The sequence below is a fragment of the Diorhabda sublineata genome, chromosome 10 (genome assembly GCF_026230105.1).
Source record: "Diorhabda sublineata isolate icDioSubl1.1 chromosome 10, icDioSubl1.1, whole genome shotgun sequence".
NCBI classification, from domain to species: domain Eukaryota; kingdom Metazoa; phylum Arthropoda; class Insecta; order Coleoptera; family Chrysomelidae; genus Diorhabda; species Diorhabda sublineata.
Genome location: NC_079483.1, coordinates 2,502,934 through 2,530,486, shown reverse-complemented (window position 1 = coordinate 2,530,486; position 27,553 = coordinate 2,502,934). Strand labels below are relative to the sequence as shown.

The following is a 27,553-nucleotide window of genomic DNA, read 5'->3' as shown; positions in this document are numbered from 1 at the left end:
ATTCATACCCTCTCCAAAATTCAATAAGTGCTCTTTGTAAGCTTCTGCTTTATACAGAGTAAATTTTATGTAAAGAACGCCTCAATTATCTCGGAAACGGCTTGCACGATTTTTATAATTTTTTTGCGCAAGAGTCTTGTAATTCGGCCGATATTATGGTGGTATTTGCATTGTTGTCACTTATATCGTTTTTCCAGAAAAATAATATACTTTGTAATTTCAAATGGATCACCCTGTATATTTTTCGGTTTTCGAAATCCTTAAGAAATACTTATTATTTTTCAACCGATGTTCTCAATAATTTCGGATTTATAGCTACATTTGCGTTATCTCTGCCGAAGTTAAAATAATACATTTAGGTAACTATGACTACTACAATAACAATTTGTCAAAGTTTCAATAAATTATTATTTTTTAAGTTTATTGGAAATCACAATGGATTGTTTATCTGAAAATGAACGAATATTTTAATGATATTAGGATATGGTGATAGGCGTAGAAGTCAACAATAAACGTGTAATATCTTCTATAATTTATATCCTAACCGAAATCCCAAACAAGATCTACTGTCAGTAAATTAATAAAAAAGTTTAACGAAACTGTTTAGTAAAAAATTTATCCAAATCATGGTGCAGAAAAACTGCATCAACTGAAAACAAATCTTTATATGTTTGTGTCCTGTCAGAAGACGATCTACATCCATAGAAAGTAATGTTGGATCAAGAGTGTTCAGATTTTCGAGATTCGATTTTCTTAGACATGAAGAGATTGTAGACCTAATGATGGGAAAATGTTATAATCAAAACGATCCAAAAATTTTAAGTAATGTTATGTTTTGCGATGGGGCCACTTTTTGTATTGATAGAAACGTAAATCGGCATAATTGTAGATACTGGTCACGTAACAATCCTCGTTGGTGCGTGAATCCCACACCCAATATCCCGAAAAACTGAATGTATGGGCTGGAATAATAAGCAACAAAATAATTGGTCCCTTTTTCATTCAGGGTAACTTAAATGGTCCATTTAGATTTATTGGGAAATAATATTATACCTGAGTTGGCATGTATATTTCCAAATCCAAGTAAGTATTTTCAATTAAATTTAAAAAAAAACTTCATTATTAGAAATTTTTAGACAATGGCAATATCCCAAATGACAATATTTTGCTACAATAAGATGGTACCCCACCTCACTATGCGTGTGTGGTGAGGCAATACTCAAATAATGTGATCTCTAGAAGATGGATTGGGAGGAGTGGTTCTATCGAATGACCCGCGCGATCACCCGATATGAACCCTTTACACTATTTCCTATTGGTTCACATTGTTTATAAAACAAAACCTGCTCATATTCAGGACTTAAGGCGTTAATGGACGGCCGACGAATATTTTCGTCGACTGCACAACGAAAGTTCGGAAAGAGATACCGCTCTAAAGTGTAAATGAGCGTTGTGTAGGTAGCTAAAGACATGAGACTGAAATACAGATGTTCGACTCACTTTTGTTGCGCGCGACTGTCCCTTACACTGTTATTAATAATTACTCACAGAAGTGAGTAATTTAGAAATGCTGAAGATTACTCCTTAAATATACTTGAAATATCAGGGTGGTGCCTAAACAGACTGGACAGAAAACAAAAATTAATATTTACTTAGTTTAAAAATATATTTCTAATTATCTAGGTACATATCGTTTCTCAATAATATGTTTAACGTTTAAAATTTTCTGTTATACACCTTTTGGTAAATTTAATACTATTAAACAGTTTTTTATTTCCCATCGGTGTCTGTTACTGTTAATAATATAAACCCGATAAATTGCGAATAAAAGTGGACGTTGAATGTTTGTAAAATCAACGCGAAGGGAAGCGTGGCCGGTTGTTTAGTCTGGATGCACGATTTTGGTGGTAAACCACCCTTAGCTGAGCACTTGGGTGAGAACCAAAGCTATAATGATAAGAGATGAAGTGTTTTACGTAATATAAACAAACTCCCCACATAAAGTGGAGAGATTTTGACCTTGTATTATAAGGGACAGACGTTTAGTGAACTTTGTCTTGAAAACACGTCTTTTCATTCTCGCATTTTCACGAAATTATCTCACAGTTCAGTGCAGTGCAGTGCAAAAAACACAAAAGTGAATTTAACTATATTTGTGTGGCGAAACTTATTCAAGCAAATATGCCAAAATACAAGACCAATTTAGTCTTCGTATACGTCAGAGAATGAAAAAAATTCGTTATAGCAAAAGGTAGGTGAAAGTGCTTCAAACCAAAATAAAAAAGTGATCTCTCTTGTAAACCGAGCGCAAAGTGTCAAAAGCCGAGCCGAAGGCGAGGTTTGCAGGTGCACTTGTTTATCAACTTTTGAATATGAGTTTTCGTAATCATTTCCGAAAAACTGTAAACGGGGGTCTAAGAACTGAAGAATTGGTTGGTACAGTCACAAAGAGATTAATTCATTATCACTTCAGAAAAGAATTATTATTGCATTGTAATCAACTTATAATAAGCTTTGAATTAGATTACAAAGAATTGAAATGAAGTAAATTTTTATGCAACGGTGGAATTTTTTCGAATTGTTAAACATTGAATTAAAATTAGTAAATATTTCATTTGAAGTGGTAAAGATTGACTTTGAGTTGGTAAGAATTGAATCTGAATTCTGAAAATTGCATTTGAATTGGTACGAATAAAATCAGATTCCAAATGATTTGGAAAAATGTGTTTGGAATTAATTGAATTATGTTAATTTACATGAATTGAATAATTGTATCAATACTGAATGCAGTTGAAGTAGAATTGAATTGTACACTTTTATTTATGGTACTTGTTAGCACCTTGACTGTAAATTTAATACTTTCACAAAAAAAATTTAACGCCAAGTTTGATACATATGTCAGATTTGGTATAACACCTGTTTTATAAGTTTATTTATTCAGTTATACATATAATATAGTCTAAGATCCCGCTGCAAAATTATGACATGAAGAATGTACACAATCAAAATCTGATTGGAAGGTATTTTTATAAGTAGGAGAATGTATTTTTCATAAGGTGCCAATTAAAAATTACCCGCGAGTACTATTAATTAAAATCTAATTAATTGAATTTTATTAATACATTTCGTTTACATCTTATGGAAATTCAACCTATAGCACTTTAAAACAGTGTATTTGAAAAGTCACAGTTGCTGCTGACTTATGTATATTAATTTCATTTACACCAAATTAAAGCTAATTTTTTTCTGTATTTAATTTTATAAAGGTGCTTGTAAAAATAAAACCGCAAATTGAAGTTTCCTTAATTTAAAGATGCCAGGTATTGGAAATAAAGTGACAAAGAGTGAGTGCACGACGTTACTGGTTAGACAAGGACGCTAAATGCCAGCTGTACGCGTTTTTTGAGCTATTGCGCATGCCTTGATAAATAGGGCTCAACTGTCTTGAATCTAAGAGGGTGGACACTGATCCCGATCCTACTATGTTAAATGTGAATCAAGCGATTGTCTTAGGTGCAATATCCACTGGTGGCGGTTTAGCACAAATAGAGGAACAATTGGGGTTTTGCGATTTGCCTGTAATGAGCTCACATTTGTACCAAAAAATACAAAATGAATTGGCCGACAGTATCCACGAGTTAGCTTGGGAAATAATAGAACAAGCTGGCGTACAAAAACGCAGAATTGCTATCGAAAAGGGACACATAGGTAAAGATTCCATTCCATACATCACCGAGGGGGAGTAATCATTGGTCAAGAAACCAAAAAGGTATTATTCCTAGGAATACGCAACAAATATTGTTGCTTGTGTGCAAGAGCCGAAAACAAGGAAGAACAACCAATTGCACACACGTGTTTTAAAAACTGGTCTGGTCCATCAACAGGCATGGAATCTAACATCATAGTTGAAGGTTTCAAACAGAGCATCGAGATGCATGGTGTTAAATATTTATATCTTGTTGGTGATGGTGATAGTAACGTGACAAAAAAACTGGCCGATGCACCAGTATCAAAAATCGAATGCCACAATCACTTGTTGCGAAATTATTGTACACGGTTGCGCGCACTAACCCAGAAAAAAACAAGTTCCGAAAATCTGCCTGTCAGTGTTAAACAAAGGAATATTTTGATGAACAGTATAAAACGTTTACGCAGTGGGATTATTGAAGCGATCAATTATATTACCACTGAAAAAAGCGAAGAGTGCCATGCTGAGAAAGTCTGATTATTGAAAAAAGACATTTACAACGGACCTTACCACGTTTTTGGAAACCACGAAAAATGTGAAACATATTTCTGTTCTAAAATGACAAACATTGACCAAGATGAACAGAAAAAAGGATATGATTGGGTAACTGAAATGAAAGCTTCCGGACTGTTCCAGGATATTTTGTATGTCGCAGAACGTGTTACGCGAAATGCCGAAAGTTTGATTTTAAATATGGACAACAATGCTGCAGAATGCTATAATTCTGTTGTAGCAAAGTTTGTTGGCGGGAAAAGAATCAATTATACGGCGCGACGCTCCTATGCAACAAGATGTGAAGCGGCTGCCATATCCTACAACGTACCTGCTGGCGAATTTCCGCGCTATATCCATAAAAAAGTGACCCATGCGAGCCCTGGAATATATACCAAAAAGATCATTGCAAGACGTGCACAAAACATTACATGGAAAAAAAGTAGGCGAACATTGTTTTCTGACACAATAAAACAAAAGAGAAAAGCAATAACAGAGGCTGATGAAGATTATGGATTTCCGTCATCAGATATGCATGAAGAAGAATACGAATCAAAAGTTAAAGAATTCCTCAATAACCTTCATCTGAGCAAAGAAGAATGTGAGATTTTACAGAACAAGACAATCGGCCAAGCAGACTGTTTATTGTGGAAAGAAGAGAGATCTAAGAGACTAACAGCTTCTGTTTTCGGACAAATTTGCAAACAACTTGCAAATACCCACTACGCAGCTGTTGTTAAAACAATTCTGTACAATCCATTTCACGGCAATATAGTCACAAACTGGGGCAAAGAACATGAAAAAGTTGCAATTCGTTTGTATGAAGAAATTCACAACGTCGCTGTAGCAGAATGCGGTTTATTCGTTGATGCTGAAAAGCCCTATTTGGCAGCTACACTTGATGGTCTAATAGGAGATAACGGCATTATTGAGGTGAAGTGTCCTTATTCAGCAGCTAAAACGACACCTATAGACGTCATCCAAAAACAAATTATTAAATTTGCAGAACCTCGGGAAGAACGTATGTTTTTAAAACGTAGCAGCAATTACTTTTATCAAGTACAAGAGCAACTCCATATAACACAACGTCGTTATTGTATTTTTATTGTTTGGACACCTATTGGAATTGAGTCTGAAATTGTAAGTTTATCCAGTAAGTATATTATAACTAATACTTACCATAATTGTTTTTTTTTTAGATATTTCGAGATGACAACTTCTGGGACCAAAAAATGTGTAAGCATCTAGAGGAGTTTTATTTCAAATGTTTGTTACCAGAAATCATCAATCCGCAACATATTAACAAAAGGCGTATTAAGGATCTTAGAAGATGAGAAAATATTTAAGTATTTGTTCTGTTATAAATCTATTGATACGTTATGAAATTTATTTTTTCTGTATCTGATATTTTGTTGTTTAAGATACCTAATATATCCCATACATTACTGTTCACGTAATTGAAACCAAATAACTCCTCTGGATCGGCAATTCTTACTAGTCTACAGAATACAACAAATTGTGTTTTCAATATTAATATTTATAATAATTAGTAGTTTTTAGTTACAGATTTTTATATTGTTATGTTTGTTGGAATAAAATAATTTTTGAAAAATGGGTTGGTATACTTTTTTGTATATACGGTCGTAGAAAAAATAATGTTCCTAACACATGCGTAAAGTGTCTTTCCCGCATGCGACTGCAGTTGTCCCGAGCGACGCGGAGCGGAGTTCGGGCAAGCAGTCAAGTATCACTTTCCGCACTTGTTAGGAAAATAACTATTTTTTTCATTCATTATAGTTTTTTATTGTTTCGGATATATCTCGTTTTTCCGTAACGTCGATAAGTTTCCTAGTACATTTTTCTAATTTAATGGAACAATATATTCTTTGATAAAATTTATTGCGTCGTTAACACAGTTGTTTTTGGATAATTGTTTGTTTCCAAAAAGAGTATTTATTTCAGGTTTGCTGAAGAGGGCGATACTGAATCTGTGAAAATTTGGTTTTTACCTTAATTGACTGCACATTCGGCGATAGGAATACCTATTATAGGATTTTCGTCAAAATTTGAATGTACCGTATTATTTTCGTCAAAGGCGTCGAAGTTTGTTTTCCATCATGCGTGGTTCGAATTTTTGGCTATGCTGAAGTTGCATTAGAGCACTCTTAAGTTATTAATTTCAAAATTGTTTTCTGAATATTTTTCGTTAAAATTTTCAACTAGAATCGGTTCTGAAAATATGAATTTTGATATAATGTGATTTTAAGGAATCTAGCAGCCTCCATATTTTCATTTCATATTTACAGTCTAGCATTTCCTTTATTTTTCGATACTATTGAATTTAAAAGATAAATGTTCTGAAAAATAATGGGGTTTTCCTTATCTTCGAAATGAGCAATAATTGATTCACTCTAAAAGACAAATCTGCTTAAGTCATTGAGATTACCATCAAAATTATCTTCGGTGTGTAGTTTAAGAATATTTGCCTTTTTTTATTTATGTTTGAAATTTTATTTATGTTTTGTTTGAGTTTGAACTAATAGATAGAGGACCAACCCTAAATTTACTAAAAACAGTTTGAATTACTTATAAAAAATTGACTGAACTCATAAATTGTACTGCTTGAAGAAACTAGGCGATGTGGGTCCTAATTCTTGGATTTGGATGAACTGGAACAGGTCTTCAATAGACTGTTAAACAATTCCAAAAATCTTTAATTTACACTGTACATAGGCCGATTTTTTATAACTAACGAGATTCAATTGTCTCGGTGAATCGTTAAAACTAATATCGGACGTTCAATACGCACGACCCGAATAATGCTACTGACTGCGCCAAATATTTAATTGATGGAGGAGAACTCCTTTTTAAAAATTATATTTACTAAGTCAAACTACAAAATCAACTATCCCGACAATGTTTGTTCTGTACAACAGTATCACAGTTATAACTTCGACTGACTTATAGCAGAATTTCATGACATACCAAAATATATACAATGGCATCATCTTTTCTTCTATGGTCTTAAGGGGTGGAGATGCTGCTTTTCCCTAAGAAAGGTGAAAATGAGACTATTTACAAGCAAAAGGTCCATTTTAATGATTGTTGGCTTTTTTTATTTTTTCATGATAATATTCTCACTTGTTACTAATTATGATATTATGTTTAATGCTCTTTTTGAGATTTTGAGAAAGTTTGATACAATTTTTTTTTTTGTTTGTTGAGCTTTCCTTTAAAAATTTTTAACCGAGATGTACTGAAACCAATTCCCTACTTGTTGGGCACCCGTCATAATACATCATCATAATAAATAAATATAATCATAATAAACAAATATATTTGTTAATTCAATATTTATTATTATTTTAGCCCGAACCTTCCCTTGCCATAATACCATTGGGTACTGGTAACGATTTATCCAGAGTGTTAGGATGGGGCAATGCATATCCTACAGAAATCGACGTTGAGGCGGTTATGAAAAATATAAGTGAGGCCAGTACTTCGGAACTCGACAGGTAACTATCTAGATGTTGTATAAACATTGGTCTGAGAATTGCTAAATTTGTAATACAACTTTTCAATTCTCAACTATGATTTGAATTTTACATACAGATTTTTATAAATTTTTGTGTACATGGTTATATGGCCGGTATTATGGTTGTATTTACATTGTTGTCAGATCTTTCCTTGTATATTTATGGCTTTTCGAAATCTCGAAAATATACTGATTATTTTTCATCTGATGTTCCCTAGACCCAAATGCCATAATTTCGGAGTTATAGTTACATTTGCGTATCTCCACCGAAGTTGAAATAATACATTTATGTGGCTATGACTGCTACAATAACAAATTTGAAGTTTCAATAAATTACTATTATTGTAGTTTATTGAAAGCCACAATGGATCGTCTATCTAACAAAGAACGAATTAATATTTTAATGATATTAGGATACGGTGATAGGCGTAGAAGGCAACAAGAAACGTGTAATATCTTCAATAATTCATATCCTAACCGAAATCTACTGTCAGTAAATTAATAAAAAAGTTAAACGAAACTGTTCAGTAAAAAATTATTCCAAATCAGGGCGTAGAAAAACTACATCAACTGAAAACAAATCTTTATATGTTTGTGTCCTGTCAGAAGACGATCCACAATTTTACGTTATAATAAATTCCATCCATAGAAAGTAATGTTGGTTCAAGAGTGTTCAGATGACGATTTTCTTAGACGTGAAGAGATTATAGACCTAATGATGGAACAATGTTATAATCAAAACGATCCAAAATTTTTAAGTAATGTTATGTTTTGCGATGAGGCCACTTTTTGTATTGATAGAAACGTAAATCGGCATAATTGTTGATACTGGTCACGTGACATTCCTCGTTGATGCGTGAATCCCAATATCCCGAAAAACTGAATGTATGGGCTGGAATAATAGGCAACAAAATAATTGGTCCCTTTTTCATTGAGGGTAACTTAAATAGTCCAGCGTATTTAGATTTATTGGAAAATAATATAATACCTGAATTGACTCGTATTTTCAATTAGATTAAAGAAAAAAAACTTCATTATTGGAAATTTCGTTAAACTTTTCAACTTACTGACACTATACTTTATTATGAAATTTGTATTAGCACATAAATTATCAAAGAATATTCAAATAAACGTGTGTATTCAATCGTAGCCATCTAAGTGTACAATATTTATTGTAACTTTGGTGGAGATACTGTAAATGGAGTTATAACTGCGAAATTATGGTATAGTATTTCTCAAGGATTTCCAAAAACACAAAATATATAGGGTGATCTATATGAAGATATCACCATAATATCGGCTGTATCACAAGACCATTGCGCAAAAAAATTTATAAAAGTCGTACAAGTTGTTTCCAAGATAATCGATGCATTCCAAACGAGTGCTAACTTTGGTAATGTATAATCCGGTATTGTATACAATACCTAAGCAATGTATAGAATACCTAGAACGGGCAGGTAAAGTATGAAATAGAATTTATTTTACACTTTACCTAGGTATTCTATACAATGCCAAACTTGCAGCAGGTAATGTAACACTCGAACGCAATTGTGGTTATTACAAACAAATAAGTACGGTAAGCTTCATAGAACCCTGACACCCATCCTAGAGGCGCCATTTCAAGCATTAATGGAAGTGAATCGTTTTAGCATGACCGTTCACTCGCGGGTGTACGCCGCACGCGGGTATCCTTTGCAAATAAAATTAAATCCTTTGACAAGAGACGGTACGGCGCCAAGGCGGCGCGATCAAAGTTAGTTCGTTTAGATAATGTCGGTACACCCGAACGCAATTGTGTTTAATAAAACAAAATACGAATAAAAATTATCGGGACACACAAGCTAGGTGCAAAGATAATTTTAATCAAAAATATGCGAAAGTAGGTAAATTCAAAGTAAAATTACACCACAATTCTTTATCACTCGAACTGTCAGAGTTACTACCACCCGTATTTTTAATAAGAGAGCCATTATCACGCTCTGAATCCAAAACAAAATATTTAGGTACTTATTTTCTTCTGTAATTGCGTGAACTACGTATACTTATGTTCCACATAAATGTGGAATTACCTTTTTTATTAATACTTTCTTTTAGTTTGACTTACGGCTGGAGCGTCTGTAGGTTGCTACGGAAGTAAGTACATAGGTGTAATTTATCCAGAATCTTATCAAATGTCGGATTTTTTGAGGATAAATTCAATTCGTAGTACAACAGTTCACAAACACAATCTTTCACTAGGGAGGCGCTTCGATATAAAACTGTCAATTTCACTTTCGGGTGTACGCCGCACGCGGTAGCCTTTGTAAATAAAATTAAATCCTTTGACAAGAAACGGCGTGGGCGCGGCGGGCTGGCGGCCGGTCAGTTCAAAGGAGCCGCCGCTTGAGAAAAAGGATACCGCGACACTATTTAAGCAAACAGCCGCATTTCTCCATTTCATTTCGCGACGTGCGATGATACTGTTAACACGTGTATTGAGCTATTTGCGCCATAGTTTTTATTTTTGCTAATTTTCGTCAGGTAGGAAAGTAATTTAATTTATTAAAAAATGGCGGCCGAACAACGAATAGCTGAGATGAGAGAAAGATTTTATTCACAATTACAAATAAAAAGAGAAGCAGCAAATACAAAAAATCGCACGTTTATTGAAAAAAATCGTTATGAACAATTGATAGAAGAAACAAAAAATGCAAAAACGGCTGAAAAAAAGGCTTCTCGGGATTACTGGTTATTGAAGCATTATGATGTTATAACTGTTGGTCAGAAAGATAAGTTGATTTTTCCTGTGGATGCTACTACAAATAACAATATTATATACTACGTTGCTGATACTGAATTATTTCAAATACTTCACGACGCACATCAAAGTATCGGCCATGGAGGACGAGACAGAATGCTGAAGGAGCTTTCTTCAAGATATAAGAATATAACTCGCCACGATGTTGAACTATTTTTGCAACTTTGCGAACCCTGCCAGCAAAAACAAAAAGGAATAAAAAAAGGGATTGTCGTGAAGCCCATACTTTCAACAGAATTTAATTCTCGCTGTCAAGTAGATTTGATAGACTATCAATCTCATCCAGACCGGGATTATAAATTCATAATGGTCTATCAGGATCATCTCACAAAGTTTGTCATATTAAGAGCCCTGAAAACAAAACGCGCTGAGGAAGTAGCGTACAATTTACTGGATATTTTTACACTGATTGGTGCACCAGCCATCTTACAATCGGACAACGGTCGAGAATTCGCAAACCGAGTGGTCAGTAATCTTAAAATATACTGGCCGAACTTAAAAATTGTGCATGGCAAGCCTAGACATTCCCAAAGTCAAGGGAGTGTCGAACGAGCTAACCAGGACATTGAAAACATGCTTACAACTTGGATGCAAGATAACGATAGCGAACGTTGGAGTGATGGTCTGCGATTTGTACAACTCAAGAAGAATAGGGCGTTTCACTCAGGAATCAAAAGAACACCTTATGAAGCTCTTTTTGGGTCGAAAATAAAAGTTGGCATATCTTTGCCTTTTGAGGATACTCACAACCTGGAGAGCGAAGAAGATTTAGAAAAAGTGATGAAGTCATCTTCAGAATCTGTAATAGATGCGGCTGAGACATCAGAAACTGAAACAGCTGACACTCAAAGTTGATAATAAAGGTTATTTCAAGTAAATACAACATGTTTTATTTGTCCGCTATTTGATAAGTAAGTCTGTTAAGATTTATTGATATTAACCGGCTTACCTAACATTAGTTTAGTCGTAAGATTTATTTATTTTACACATTACCGGTGAACCAGGAGGTATTCTATACAATCCCTAGGAATTGTATACAATACCTAGGTAAAGTATGAAATGGACAATGATATTCATGATATTTCATACATTGCCTGGACGCCCCAGGGATTGTATACATTACCTAGGGATTGTATACAATACCTGAATTATACACATTGCCGGTAACATATATACACAAATATGGATAATCAAATTCTTGTAGATTAAGCTAAGCTAATGGTACTTTCTCTCGAATATCCCCAACAGACTGACTGTCAGGTAATAATATAATGGTGTAACGCTAAACTATACTTAACATAGTATTTCCCTCCTTTCAAAATAAGTGACTACAGATTTAATTTATTTGCTCCGAGATTTTCACGAAAACTTCTATGAATTAATTCTGCACAGCTTTTCAAAAAGAGTTTGGTATAAAATATACCGGCTTCTGAACACCATTGACTCTTTGACTAAAAACTCCATCTATATTTATAGCACCCACTTTAACACGGTGCGATTATCGGATTATTCGGATCGTAGTGACTTGAGAGCTGCTTGTGTTAAGCTCAACTTTGTCATAAACTGGACTTCTTCACCTTTTTCTAACAATTTATCAAAAGGACGCATTTGAGAAAACAATTTAATTGTGTCAAATTAATAGGCTCAGGAGCCTCTTTAATAGCAGGTAGCCTTTTTTGTGTAGTTGGAAATACCTCGTTATCAATTTCCTACCCTAAATAATCTACTGGCGACTTCCTTAATTTTTACACCTCAAAAATGCAGTCATTAATTAAATTATTTGTAGTTGTATTAAAATTTACAAAATAGAGTTATAAATTTTACTTAAATTAATTAAGTCTTTTTTAACATTTATAACTTTTTCGTTCTTATGAATGTGAACCATTTCTAAAAATTCTTTTTTTTGTGTACTAGATTCCGTTTCAAGAATTTTTGAATCTTTATAATTGAATTTATGTTTTTTGATAATTCGTGTTTCGTTCTAAGTTCAGTTTTTATCATCATATTGATGACTTTTTTTTCTATTTTCTAAATACTGAGATTTCTGCCCTACGTAGACAGCATCACAATCAGTACAAGGCACTTGATATATTGATATATAATATTACGTTTTTTGTTTCGCTGTTTTAGATTTTAGTTTAATGAAATAATTGGATAACATATTATTATGTTCTCTATAACTTCTACTAATATTATATTTATTGAAATAATTCGATAATTGTTGGGAAAATCCTTGTACACATGGTAGGGAAAAGAAAAAATTTTTATGGTCTGATTTCTGCTTTGTTAATTATTATAATTATCTAGAAAAATGATGAAAGAACATTTTCACGAAAAGAAATTAATTGATTGTAGTATCTGTTCATACTTTTCTTGAATATGTTGAATATCATTTTTTTCGGAAAACTATTTTCTTTTAATGCAATTTTCGCTTTTTGAATACCTAAGCATAGATCTTTTAACCAAACTTATTTTTACTTATTTTTTGTAACATAGGGTAACATAAATTGAAGTTCAATTATCTTTAGGACCAAGTTCTTTTCGTGTACCATTCTGTTCTTACGTTATTGTTGATTGTTGATGTGTTCGATTTTTATTCTGAATTGGAATTTTTATGATAAAATTTGAATTTTTTACTTATGTTGTAATGCAATAATCTACATAACGAAAAAAGAATGGAATATTTACGAGTATATCAAGTTTGCTTAGGGCAGTTTCCTCAAGGTCTTTCATTTCTAATAATGCTATAACACTTGAAATGGAAGCTCCCATATCACATATCATAGCTGTTATAAATACATTTTGAGGTATTTCTGTATATTTTTTAATTTTGTTCTATTTTTTATTAATATATTTTTCACAATTACAATAGGAATATGTCAGGTTTGTGCAGTTTTGGCAAACCATTCATTTTAGTGAGTAAGGCATTCTAAATTCTCAATTTTTTTGCATCTGATGGCGAAAGTTGTTCTTCAAAAGATTGAATTAGATCATTATTTTGCTATTAATAAGAATTCGTAGGATCTTGTTTAATTTTTTTGTAAATGTCTTCTCGTTTAATCTCGTTTATAATTATAATCTTCTGATTTCATAATAACAGTTAGTAATATTTTACTACTTATTTTACAATCTTTGGGTCTTCTTGAAATAACTTCCCCAGTGAATATGGTAATTGATTCACTTTTCGTTCGTTGTCATATTTTAAACAATCGACTAAGAGGTGTTTCAGTGTTAATTCACTATTGCACATTTCGCACGTTGGTTTGTGATTTCCCGCTAATAGGTAGTCATGTATGATACTCTTAGACGGAAGAGGGTCACTTGTTCTCTTCTACTTATGTTGTTGGAGTCGTGATAATTTTTAACGCTTTCGTGAGATCCTGTTGGTTCTGATTTACTTTTTCTTGCCATTTTTGTTGGATTTTCTTCTTAAAAAATGGTTTGAAATCGGTATGTACTATATAGTTACTCTTCTCTGATTGCTCATTGTTGTATACATTTTTTGCTAAATTCATCTATTCTTTCATTTCCCTCGATTCCGATGCTGGATGAAACACACATGAAATTAACATTTATATTGTTGCTACTGCAAGTGAGTAGCTCCTTCTTAATATGATTGGTAAGAGGATGATTCGGATATTGCTGGCAGATTAGCGTTAGTAAACTTTGAAAATCTGTTATTCTAAGGATTTTCTTGGATCCAATTTTCTGAAATTCCTTAATTGCTTCTAGAATGGCAAACAGATCAGGAGAGTGGATAGATGTAATAGAAGGGAGTACAAAGGATTTAGACAGGTTTTCGGAGTAGAAGGCGGCTCTAGTTTCATCTTGATTTTTCGAAGCATCTGTGTATACCTTATAAGAGTTGTCGTATTTACTTAAGGTTTTTAGGAATTCTTGTTTTATTACGTTTGTTGGTGTTCCTGATTTATTGAGGAGGGCAAGCTCTAGGTCTGTAGTAGGGAGAGGTATTGTCCATGGGGGGATATCATCTATTGATGACATATCATAGATATTTGGAAATTACAGATTCATACTGTATAGATATATGTTGACTCTGTGATAAAGAGGAGGAGTAGTTGAGTTGGTTGAGAATTTCTTTTTAAAGCATTCAGATATGGCGTTACGGATTACAGGATTTTTTGTATTTGATAATACAGAGACCGCGTATGAGATGCTCAGATATTGTCTTCGGTAAGAAAGTGGTAACTCCCTAGTTTCTAAATAAGCTTGGATGGGTCTTGATGGGACGATAGGCACCCAAACAGAAGCGGAGTACTGTGTTGTGAATAACTTGCAGTAACTGTAGTATAGTTTTTCTAGCAGAGTTGTAGACGATCGCTCCGTAGTCAAGATTAGATCTTATCAATGATTTGTATATGTGTTGTAAACTTGAGTAGTCTGCACTTCAGTTTTTGGATGCTAGTGTCCTATTGTTATGTATGTTAATTGCAGGTAGGCAATGTCAGAATATTGTTTTCCATGTTAATTTTTGATTGAGTATCATTCCTAGGAAGTTCTTTCACATATTCTAACTTTTCTCTATATAGATATAAAGTTTTGGGCTGAAGCTGAGTTCTTCTTAAAATCTTTTGTTTTCGATGTATTGAATCGCAACCCACTTGTTTTTCATCAATGTTCTATTGTAGCTATTGTTTGTTCGATCTTCTTTGCGTTTTACAGTTTGCAATAATCGAATTTATCCCTATGAGAAATAATGTATTGAGATTCGATTTTGTATTTTCAGACTGTATCCTACGCTTTACGAATATCAAAAAATATTCCGATGCAGTGTTGTTTTATTGCAAAAACCTCACGTATGTCTAATTCTAGATCTATAAGATTATCTAACGTGGACCGATTTTTACGGATGCCCCACTGTTCGGGTAATATTAATTTTTCTGATTCGAGATGCCATAGAAGTCTGTTGTTAATTATCTCCTCAAGTTCTCTCATTTACATTGTACATAAGTAAAGTGTTTCCATTGTTTAAAGCCACAACAAAGTGGAGTAACTTTAATATATTTTCCGAGTTTTTGAATACTTATGTATTCATCGTCTGTACTGCCACTATGGTCATGTATAGTTAATTATTATAAGTTAAATTTTATTATTGTTATACATTTATACATATTTCTAATACTGTATTTGAAATATAAATATATGCAAATTAATTTCCTTTAATACCTCATTTCTTAGACCTTTTGATAAGTTATATTCTTGATTTTAGGTCTGTTCTGTTTTAAAGTAATATAATTTTTAAAAGATTGATGACAAATTGACGTTCAGACTAATTTTAAGTCTATATTAAAATATGATATTGAAACTGACAATTTGCGTATTTATATTAATCAATAGTTCACCCACATCATGAACACCGAAATAAAAATAAAATCAAAATAGAAATAGAAATAGCGTCACAATTAGTACAAGGCACTTGATATATAATATTACTTCTTTTGCTTTTTGGTGTTTTAGATTTCAATTTAGTGAAATATTTGGATACTGTATTATGTCCTTCATGACTTACATATACTAATATCATATTTATTAAAATGATGTGATAATTGTTGGGAAAGTCCTTGTACCATATGTACAAAGACTTTCCCAACAATTATCAAAATTTTAATAAATATGATATTAGTTTGAGTCAGGGGTGTCCAAATTACGGCCCGAGGGCCATATCCATACTTGAAAACTCCTTGTAGAGAACATATTTTTTATAGCAAATTAAATTTAGTTTACTGAAGTATTCTAATTTTATGTTGAATAATTATTAATATGATATCTACATTGATATGGTCATGGGCTAACTACTCATAACATTGTTGTATGCTTATTCTTATTGCTTTTGTGATAAGTTAGATAAAGAAACACAGAATTGTAATGAGTAAAGACATGTATAATATGCAGAAAATTTAACTTCAGTATATAATAACTAATAAATTATTGAAATGAATCCAACTAACACTTTATACATTTTAAATAAAAACATAACTTACAACAATCGTAATGACATAAGAAATACTAATGAGATTTATGTAATTAAGATTTTCCCCTGACAATAGTTTGTAGTTGTGGACTAATTTTACTTCTACCAATTATTAAAAGAGATTTAATATGCTCATTAGTTAATTTATATCTGTAAACATTTTTTGTGTACTTCATTTTGAGTCTGTCTTCTCACACAAATAAGTAGTACCAAAAACAGAAAACAGCCCACGAGCAAATTTATGCAAATTATCAAATTATGTCAGTGGAAGACTCTTATAAAATTCCAACAAAGATGAGTTTTGATATTTGTTCTTAATGATATTAGTGCACTGTAGATTAATCATTTCCATTTGAAGTTCCGGGGTTAGGTTTGATTCATAATGACGTTTAATGTTATATTCTTTGAGAACAGTTATGCTTTCATTGCAAATCAAACATAGCGCCTTGTTACTGGACATTACGATATACTGAAGTTCCATTGATCTTTGAATTTTCTGAATTCACTATCAATTTTTCGCTTCTTTTCCATACTACTAAATCAAGCACAAAAGCAACAATTCAAATCAAAATACTGTTACAAAGATGTCTTAAACTTAAACACTCACAAACACGTTTTAAGGAGGTACGCACAATTTTATTTCACAAGTGTCACTTGTGGTTGCGCCACTAGCCTTCTTATATATTCCAATTACTGCCATCTAGAAGTGAGTGGAAGACACCTGAACTTTCTCGAACCAACGAGATTATTCTATACGTGCTATTAGCACCATCTGTTAGCAATAGAAGGTACTATCTATTTCCGCTTGTGTCCACCTAATGTCGTGTCACGTTACTCCTCATGGCTCGTACTCTACGACTAATCTAGAAATTACAGATAATGACAGGAAAATATGCAGTGTTGCCGTCTTGCGGACATTAGTCCGATTTGCAGCTTTTTTTAAACGTTGCATACTTTTTCAGACTTTTTTTTTTCATCAGTGGACTATTTCACTTATTACCACCGGCAACAATGATAATATGGATTTGGCCGTCGGAACTTACTGGAGTAATCACTATGGCCCTGGTTTAAGTCATAAAGGACATAATATGTTATCCAAATATTTGACTAAATTAAAACAACAAAAAGCCAAAGAAGTAATATATATCAAATGCCTTTTACTAATTGTGACACTGTGTTTTTCTTAATAGAATAAATTTCTATTTTGATTTTATTCTCATTTTGATGTTTATGATGTAGGTGATCTTTTGATTATTATAAATACGCAAATTGTCAGTGCCAATATCATATTTTGATTAAAAACTTGAAATTAGTTGAAGTGTCAATTTTGTTTTCAATCTTTTGAAAATTATTTGGAAAACTGATTTTGAAACATAGAGACCTGCCGTTTTTCTAGTTTTTCCTCTTTTGTTAGTGGCAATATAGAAGCATCCATATATATACATACATATACATATATATATATATATATGTATATATATATATATATATATATATATATATATATATATATATATATATATGTATATGTATATGTATATATGGATGCTACTGAATGGCATAAGTATTTATAAATGAACTTATTATTATTATTATTTCCAGGTGGAAATTGGAGGTTATCTCAAATAGACATTTGGGATTAAAATTACAAAATAAAACATATTTTATGTACAATTATTTGAGCATTGGAGTAGACGCTCAAGTGGCGTTAAATTTTCATAGGACAAGGGAGAGTGGTTTCTATATCTATGGAAGCAGACTGATCAATAAGGTAGGAAAGGTTTTCATAGAATTCATCATAGAACAGCTCAGCCGATATAATAGGTAATATAACTAATTTTGCAATAAGATTATGTACGCACACACACTTATGCACACACACATACGCACACTTATGCACACACACATACGCACACTTATGCACACACACATACGCACACTTATGCACACACACAACGCACAATTATGCACACACACACATACGCACACTTATGCACACACACACATTCGCACACTTATGCACACACACACACATACGCACACTTATGCACACACACATACGCACACTTATGCACACACACATACGCACACTTATGCACACACACACATATATATATATATATATATATATATATATATATATATATATATATATATATATATGAATTGTAAAGAAGTCTTTGCCAGCTATATTATGAGTAGTTTTTTATTGGGAACGTGGCAACGAAACACCAAAGTGGACTAACTAATTTTGATATTATTAAAGCTTGTAAAAATTTTTAAACTCATGGAATTCAAAATTCAATGAAATATTTATTTTGGTTACTATAGGGATTTTATAATTTTTAATTGGTTTGATTTTGAATAACGCGATGCTTCTACCCTTGCACGCTTTTGGTCAACATTCAAACATTTGGGGATCCATTTTGCAGCAATTTTTCTCATGTCCAAATTGACGTGAACTATATGATGAACGCGTTTATATGAATGTTTTTCTTTTAATTTGTTGCGTTACTCTGGTTTACTTTTTTGACGTCAAACTTTACTCTGACACTTCTAATAAATTATTATTCGTTGTTATGGTAACGCAATATTTTGTTTATGCATTGAATGGTCTTGGCTAACTAGATATCAATACCTCCTCGTAGTTACTCATTACATTATCACGACACCAACACTAACAATTATAATGTCTGACGCGCGTTTCGATAACCAAGTAAACTCAGTCTATGAAGACGATAACTTATATACAATATACAATATATATATATATATATATATATATATATATATATATATATATATATACAATATTTTTCCGAGGTAACCAGCCATAGGATTAGGATTTCCCATGTTACCATGATACCATTTAAACTCCATGTTAACTTAGGGTCGCCTACCTGCGCCGCCAGACCATTTTAGCACCGCCGACCTTTTCAGGTCAGTCTTTCCTGAATTTTATTGTTGATACATTAAATAACAATTTTTTTGTTCATACTTTGAAACTACAAAAAAGAAAACAGTTTCAAGCTATTAGTAAATACCTGTCATTTGTAAAAGTTGTTCGATTTTTTTCATTCCAAAACCAAAATAAATTTATTTTCATAGCGCTTAATAAATAATAAAATAGCATTAAAAATATAGAAAATAATGTACAAAAAAAATTGTTATTTAATATATTAACAATAAAATACAAGTAGAAAGACTGACAAGAGAAGGTCGGTGGTCGACCGGCCCTCCCTCCCGAAGCGAGAAGGGTCTGGCCGCGCAGGTAGGCGACCCGAAGTTAACATGGAGTTTAAATGGTAACATGGGAAATCCTATGAAAGGTTTCCTCAGAAATATATATATATATATATATATATATATATATATATATATATATATATATATATATATATTATATATATATATATATATATATATATATATATATATATTCATTATATCATATATATTCATATTCCTCTTTCTAATTTCTTGGGTCCGTAGATAAAATAATAAAACTTCGATGAAATGTCACATCTATATGTATAGCTTAACGTTTCGCTCCTTCCTTGGGAGGATTTTCTAAAGAATATTTAATTTTAATTATATTTGTAGAATAGATAAAACATATTAGTATATATCAGATTTCTTAGTGTCTTTAGTTTTGTTTTTTAGTGTAGTGAAAAGCGGTGATAATGTGTTGTGTGATCTATGACTTATATTGATGTTATGTTTCGATAAAATGTATTTCAATTTTTCTGATAGTTGGTATGTATAGGGGAGTGCTATATATGTATCTTTTTCTTTACTTGAATTTATTTGTGTAGCTTAATTTATATTGTTCTTATTGTGTAATTTATATGTATGTTGTCGGATGATTCTATTAATTTGATTTTCTGGGTATTGATTATTCTTCAAAGTATTTTTGAGTTTTTTTATTACTTCACGGTGATATTATGGAGAAGTTAATTTTAATGCACTGTTATCCTATAACGACGCTGTTTTTTTGTGATTTGAGATGGCATGAGTTATAATTAAGATATTTTCCAGACCATGTTTCTTTTGTATAATATTTAGTTTTTATTTTATTATTGATTTTAATAACTGTCATGTCTAAGAAATTCATTTTGTTGTTGTTTTCAATTTCTAAAGTGAATTAGATACTTGGGTTATATTTATTTATAGTTTAGTTGTTGGAAAATATTTTGATAAAAACTTAAAGAAAAGTCGAAACATCAAAATTTATCTTTCTTTTAAAAATTATCAAAAAAAAACTAATTTTAAAACAGAAAGATTTATATGCATTAATGTATCAAAAGGTCTAAGAAATAAGAAATTAACAAATATATATATGTATATATATATATATATATATATATATATATATATATATATATATATATATATATATATATATATATATATTGTTATGGTATGATAATGTGTAATGTTTATTTTTATAAATTTTTTTTAAATAAAATCAGATTTTAATTTGGGCGCCATTAATAATTATTTGAATTTCTTTATTTTATTATGTTATTATTTTTTTTATTCTCAGGGTATTATATTGTGAGGTCAAATTAAAAAATTTTATTGCGATAAATTGTTATGGTTATAAGGTCAGATGATAATAGTTTTAAGACCGGGTCTGTTCTTTATAATGAATAAAATATTCAAAATATACAATTTCTTAACTAGCTATTACAATTATTTTATTTTACAAACATTCATTCATTCATTCATGCTCGTAATTACACTCATAAAACTAAATTATATGGAAATGTGAACTCAAATATTATATACTAAAAGAAATACTTAAACTTAATAGAACAGTACCTTAAGTGTTTGTTATGTTGTATTTTTAATTTTTTTTTAAATTGGAAATTGTTACGGCCTTGCAGAATAAACAGATACTCCGCTGTAGTTCCACTCCTGTTCTTTTCCTTTTCATAACTTCTTTATCTTGGAAATTGTCCCTTTGTGAGTATTCTCACTTATTTCACTTTATTTAATTGTTTTCACTAATTTCTTATTACTACACTTATACAATTATTAATTATCAATCCTTTGAATATTTTATGCCTTTTTTATCAAGATTTTAATTTTTTAAATTTCAATTAAAATTATTTTTCTCTTTTTTCTCCTGCAAAAAAAAATCTTTCTTTTTTTCGTTGTTGATTCTTTTTTGATTCTTGATTTTTTTTTAACCAATGATATTTATTTTAAAAGTTAGTTACTAAATTGTCATTTCTAAATTTTTAAATTATTGTGATATTCAAATAATATTATTCTATAATTTCTTTGTTGTATTTATTTCATTCCTATGTTATTAATTTTATCATTGCAGTTGTCAAAATTTTTATATTTTATCATTTATAACCTTAAAATTTATGTTGGTATGTCACACAAATTTTTGAAGTTGGTGCTCCTGTTTTTATCTGTCAATTTATGGATTAAATTCTTTGATTATACAGGATTTGTCAAAATTAAATAATAATTTAGAATATAGTGTTGGCCAAAACTTAATATAAAGAATGTTATTTATTTTTTTGTGATAAACTGCTCTAAGTAACCGAATAACAGAACTGAACTTATTGCTTTATTTATATCTTATTATTATTTAATAATTTATTTTGGATATATTCATACCATAACAATATATATATATATATATATATATATATATATATATATATATATATATATATATATATATATATATATATATATATATATTGTGATTCATTAAGAATCTCCAATCTCTGAACTGTAGATTCTAGACCTCAAAATATGATGATTCTGCTCAACATGCCTTATGCAAATATTGCTAGTTTCCGATATATGGGGTGTTCAAAGTTTAAATTTTGATTTTCGCAATAATTTTTTGTGTTTTCACAATTTATCTTTGAAAATTGGCAATTTTACATTTTTTGGCATGAGGAATCATAATTTGCACTCTAATTTAACATTGCTAATAGAGGGCGCTAGTTGCACTTGTTTGTGTTAATTAAATCAAAGAAAACTTTTTTGGGCTAAACTTACAACTAAAATAATAAAAAAATATTAAAAAGCGTTTAATTCTACAAAAAAAAGTTACTCTTCTTTGATTCGTGTAACTCAATCGGTTATCGAGTTATTTGCTTCTAAAAAGTTCAATAAATTCAATTAATTTTTTCGTAAAAAAATTTTATTATTCCTTAAATATGTAACAATAACAAATTTGTAACCAAAAATAAAAAACTTCAAAGCAAATGCTCAAAATGATCTCTTTATATGCTCGCGCTTCAGCATACTTCGCCCTACCTGGGAAACAGAGTACAAGTGATGCCTCAACAGAGATTGCCTACATAAAAATAGGCACGTTCTCCGCTGAATTGGTGGGAAAACTTTAAACAAAAGGAGGATGGAGCAAAATTGACTTGAAAGAGCTGTATAGCATATGCACACCACATACACACATAGGCACACTCGGACACGCACACACATACGTATTCAAAACAAGTTCCTAATGAACATAAGAAGATAACGAGATCGGAATATTGGAACCGATGCGGAAAGCTTATAAAGGAATTACATGAGTTTGTTAAACACAAGATGAATGTGCACAGCGAGGTTAAATCCAAGCTAATATCAATTAGTAATGCCGCCATGAAGCTGAGAACTATAGAAGATACTAGTGTAGAGCCTACGCCAACATTATCGGTGCAAACCTTGCATCTGGCGCATATCAGAATTTATTATGAAACAACAGCAAATGATACGAAGATTGAATATGAGGAGGCGTCATCCAATGGAGGTTAGCGGATACGAAGGGGCCTACAAAGAAAGCGAAACTCACACAACTCACAAAAAGTCGAAAACGGTCGTGAAAATCTAAACTCAACCAATCAAAAAGGCGGAACTATATAATACCTCTGACTCAGAAGAAGTGAGGCATAAAAGGGAGAAAAAACGGCCCCCAAGCGGTGCACGGTGCACAAGCTAAAGATTGATCTTTCACTGATATAGGAGCCATATAGACAATATGTGCTGGGTAGCTGATACCACCGCTAAGTCTGTGATCTGGTCATGCGGAAACTTCCCATTCCAGTGCACAGTCGATAGTGATGCAGGCTTCATAGTAGCAAAGCTAGGAGGAATCCATTTCTATGCTCCATCCAGTCTCTCACTTGAGGAATACACCAGTCTCCTGGATAGACTGATTGAAGACGCCAAGCAACGGTCTCATGTGGCAATCGCTTGGAGTAGTAAGGAAACCAACGTGAGGGGCCAAAAATTACTGGAGGCGATGCCCACATTGGATGTCATCTTGCTGAACAGCGGCGAAGAAGCTACATGCACCAGAGGAAAGGCGAGCTCAATGGTGGACGTCACCTACGTGAGCAACAGCATTGTCAGAGGAAACAACTCCTGGCAGGTATCGGATATCTACCTATACTCTGGGAGTTATCTAAAAATGGAAATAGGGGAGCAATTCGAAAGACTAACACAATTGGCCACTGGACGAACCATCCTTGAGCGTATACTACACAGAAGAATAGAAGTCGTTGTAGAACCACTACTAAGAGAAAACCAATACGGCTTCCGCAGATGTCGCTCCACTCTCAACGCCATTGACCTCGTCATCAACACTGCAAGCGATCTCAGGTGCCAGATGGAAAAGACGAACTAAAAAAGTACTATGATAATAGAAATAAATGCTGCAAATTGGGGAATATAAGATCACATTCTAACCGAGTGATGATCGATCCCAGACTTAACTTCAAGCTGCAAACAGAGTCCGTAGTCCGTAGGCTTCACGACGGAAAGTAGCATCGGTTTATCTGCTAAGGGCCCTAAGAGTTGCCAGCCGGACCCATTAAGAGGTTAATTATTATCTGACTTAAATGATCTCCGAACATGGATGCTTCAGTAAATACCTTTACAAGTGGAAACATGAAGATTCCCCGGAGTACCCAACCTGTGTAAGAGTCGACGAAAATGCGGAGCAACTATTCTTCACATGTCCAGGCTTCGACATGCTTCGTCGTACCTGAAGTACGTAAAAGTATTTTCCCACCTCTAAAAAAATTACACACACATTCACGCACATATGCACGCACCCAACGCATGCCATACCTCATTAAGTCACAACCGATTGTCTGCCTCCTATGTCTGTTTTTCCTATTACCATTATCGAATCTGCTTTGTGTTACTACTCATAAATGAGTATCCTGAACTTTGTACATAACATAGGATTACATTTAGCACCGTAGAAAATTTCAAATTTGAAACAAATGGTCTTTATGGACAAGACTTTAAGAATTACTACTTCATTGTGCTGTTTTGGTATTATCCTATCAAACTGTAAATACAGGGTGTCTCTATATTCGACCGACAACGCTCTACCACATAAAAATTTTAAATCAAAATTAAAAATTTGTCATAAATCAAGAACGCCTTCAATTTTTTTTTTGAAATTTGGTGACCAATATGCTCCCATAAAGTAATATTCTGACATAGACAAACCTTTAACCTTTTATGGAGCTGAAATGAACGGTGTTGCAGAAATTTGCCTCTAAACAAAGGCTGCAGGTAATTAAATATTACTCAATATTTCTCAATTATAATCTAATAGACACGTGTCATATTTTTGATAGTTTGTGATACTGATATTTCTCAAATACTTTTTCCCTGATTCTTTATGGACCAAAAATACTCCTCATGTGGATACATCTCTCAAAATTCTGAATAATAATGAAACATCAACTGTTCAATTTTATTTTATTTTATTCTTTTTAAATAAATCATCCAACTAGTCCAGTCATTCCGAAACTATCTTGGATCTTATGATATTGGATCCTAGATCTCTAATAGTTGCTTGGCTATTGAACAAGATGATAATCTATTTACAGTAATTCCATCTCTACATTGAAATACTTGGTGTATTGCTCAAGCCCTCCAAGGGCTTCGTTCTGGGCCCTACAATCCTTTTCCAGTTCTGTGTGCTGTTTTGGAGCCATTTTCTTCTACAGTTCTTAGTTTTGAGGTAAATTTTTTCTCGAAACCCAACTTTTTAGGTATTTTATCTTGAGGTAGCTAGGTAAGAATTGGTTCACTTCCACAGAGCCCTTCATGCTATTATAAAACTTGCTGGATCAGTTGTTGAATTCGGAGTCTGTCTTGATAATCAGTTTTTGGTTACAAAGTACTCAGATTCTCTATGAAAAAGTTGGCTACTCTGTGATGATCCTCTTTCTGCACAGTTTTAGTACGATTAGAAATATTTCCAAACCAGACGACTCCCCACAGCTTTAAAATACCTCAGTCTCAAAACAAATATTTTAAAGAATCTTTGAAATTCTGATAGTTGCCATCTGTTAATTTCAGAAATAGTGTCAAAAAATTATTTATTTAAAAAAGTTACAAGTATTTAGATAGTAACGTTATGAACTTGATAACTAAAAAGGTTGTAAATACAGTTTTAGCAAAAATAAGTTTGAACAAAATATCCAAAGGCTAGTGATAACAGTAATTTATTTAATGTGTAGTAAGGAATTTGAACTATAGCTATAATGTCCCACCCCCAAAAAACTACATCGGTGCACCTCCTGTGTGTATTATCAATCAATACTGCGCTAAAATAAATACCGTCCACATGCAGGGAATATGAAGATTTTATGTTTTATTGAGTATCACTTTACATTATTGCGGGAATATTTTTTCTACTTTCAATTTTCTCCTCATAATAATGATGTTAAAATATGTTTGAAGTTCTTTTACTCTACTCATTCTTGAAACTGCTTTCTGTTTTCTGGTTTCTGGTTTATTAACATTTTTCGGTACTTATTTCAACAAGTCTACTTCCAAAATAAATAATTATGTTAGAAAATAGGAAATTTCATTATTATTTGAAAAAGAAATTCACAAAAACGTTTCCATTCTTTATTTGCGGAATCATTCCACCAATAATTTTCAGTACCTAGAATTCAATTTTCCTTTAAATATAAAAATATTTGTATCACAGTTTCAAAAACTGTTCTGTGTAAATGTTATTGTTAAAAACCGCTGTGAGTTTTATCAAAAAATGTGTTGATAAAAAATATTACAAAAAATAAAATGAAACAGTATGAATTTTCTAGATGCTGTATGTTACATTTGGCACCCAGCAAGCTGTAACATCAGAATGTAAACATTTGGAACGACGGCTAGATTTGTATCTTGATGGTCGGCTAGTAGAATTACCAGAATTGGAATCTGTGGTTGTATTGAATATCTCTTCATGGGGAGCAGGAGTGAATTTGTGGGGTAAAGTATGAAACATTTTATATATGTATCTAACAGTATTATACTCTAAAAAATAACGATTGGTTGTGACAATATGAACGGAAAAGTTAAGAATATTTTCCAAATACAAAGATTTCAATCATTAACGAGTAAATTGAATGGTAAATTGATTTCCTTGTAATTTTCTTCATTCCAGTCATGGAGCACAAGTGACCAGAACTGCTTGATAACATGAATATGTTCTTATAAAGAATGTACCGAATGAGAATAAAATATATGAATAAGCCACCTTAAATTAGGCTTAATTCCAAATTTTTTCTGATTCTTTCTAAAAAAATTCCGAGTCTGCTGCTATATACATACATAAAAAATCTTCACCGCCAATGACGTTTCAAATAAAGCCGCATATAAATTCGTACGTTGTTTTTTGAGCCTATTGTTATCAACAGCAACAAATGAGAAGAAATAGTAATTTATAATGCCATATCTACTAAAATATATGGGCTACTAAAATTACATTAAATTGACATTATCCAATTATTATGAAAATATAATACTTTATTAAGAATAGAAGTTATTTAAAAAAAATTAGAAGTATTTTTAATGAACATCCAACTAGATGTAGATGTTGTATTGAATGAAGTGGACTGTATAATTTTATTTTGTATTTAAATTTTCTATTTATTTTAAATGAAACAAAGTCCCATTTATTTTCTGGAAGCAAAGCTTCTTTTT

At 31.9% G+C, this 27,553-nt stretch overlaps 1 protein-coding gene and 1 long non-coding RNA gene across 3 annotated transcripts in view; both read left to right on the top strand.

Annotated features, from left to right (window-relative positions):
- The window catches only part of LOC130449583 (diacylglycerol kinase epsilon), a 108,440-nt gene that overhangs the window by 42,818 nt on the left and 38,069 nt on the right, over nt 1-27,553 (top strand). Inside the window, exons 6-8 of one of the 2 annotated variants that reach the window (XR_008910467.1) lie at nt 7,610-7,755; nt 18,167-18,335; nt 26,674-26,844. Coding sequence is in view for 1 of the 2 variants with exons in the window: in XM_056787512.1 (XP_056643490.1) it covers nt 7,610-7,755; nt 18,167-18,335; nt 26,674-26,839 (481 nt within the window). In the remaining variant the exon portion in view is untranslated. The remainder of the gene's footprint in view (nt 1-7,609; nt 7,756-18,166; nt 18,336-26,673; nt 26,845-27,553) is intronic. The other variant, XM_056787512.1, reaches the window with a different exon arrangement.
- LOC130449584 (uncharacterized) lies at nt 212-2,125 on the top strand. Its single transcript, XR_008910468.1, has 3 exons — nt 212-359; nt 420-1,083; nt 1,137-2,125. It is a non-coding gene; the product is annotated as an uncharacterized LOC130449584 (long non-coding RNA).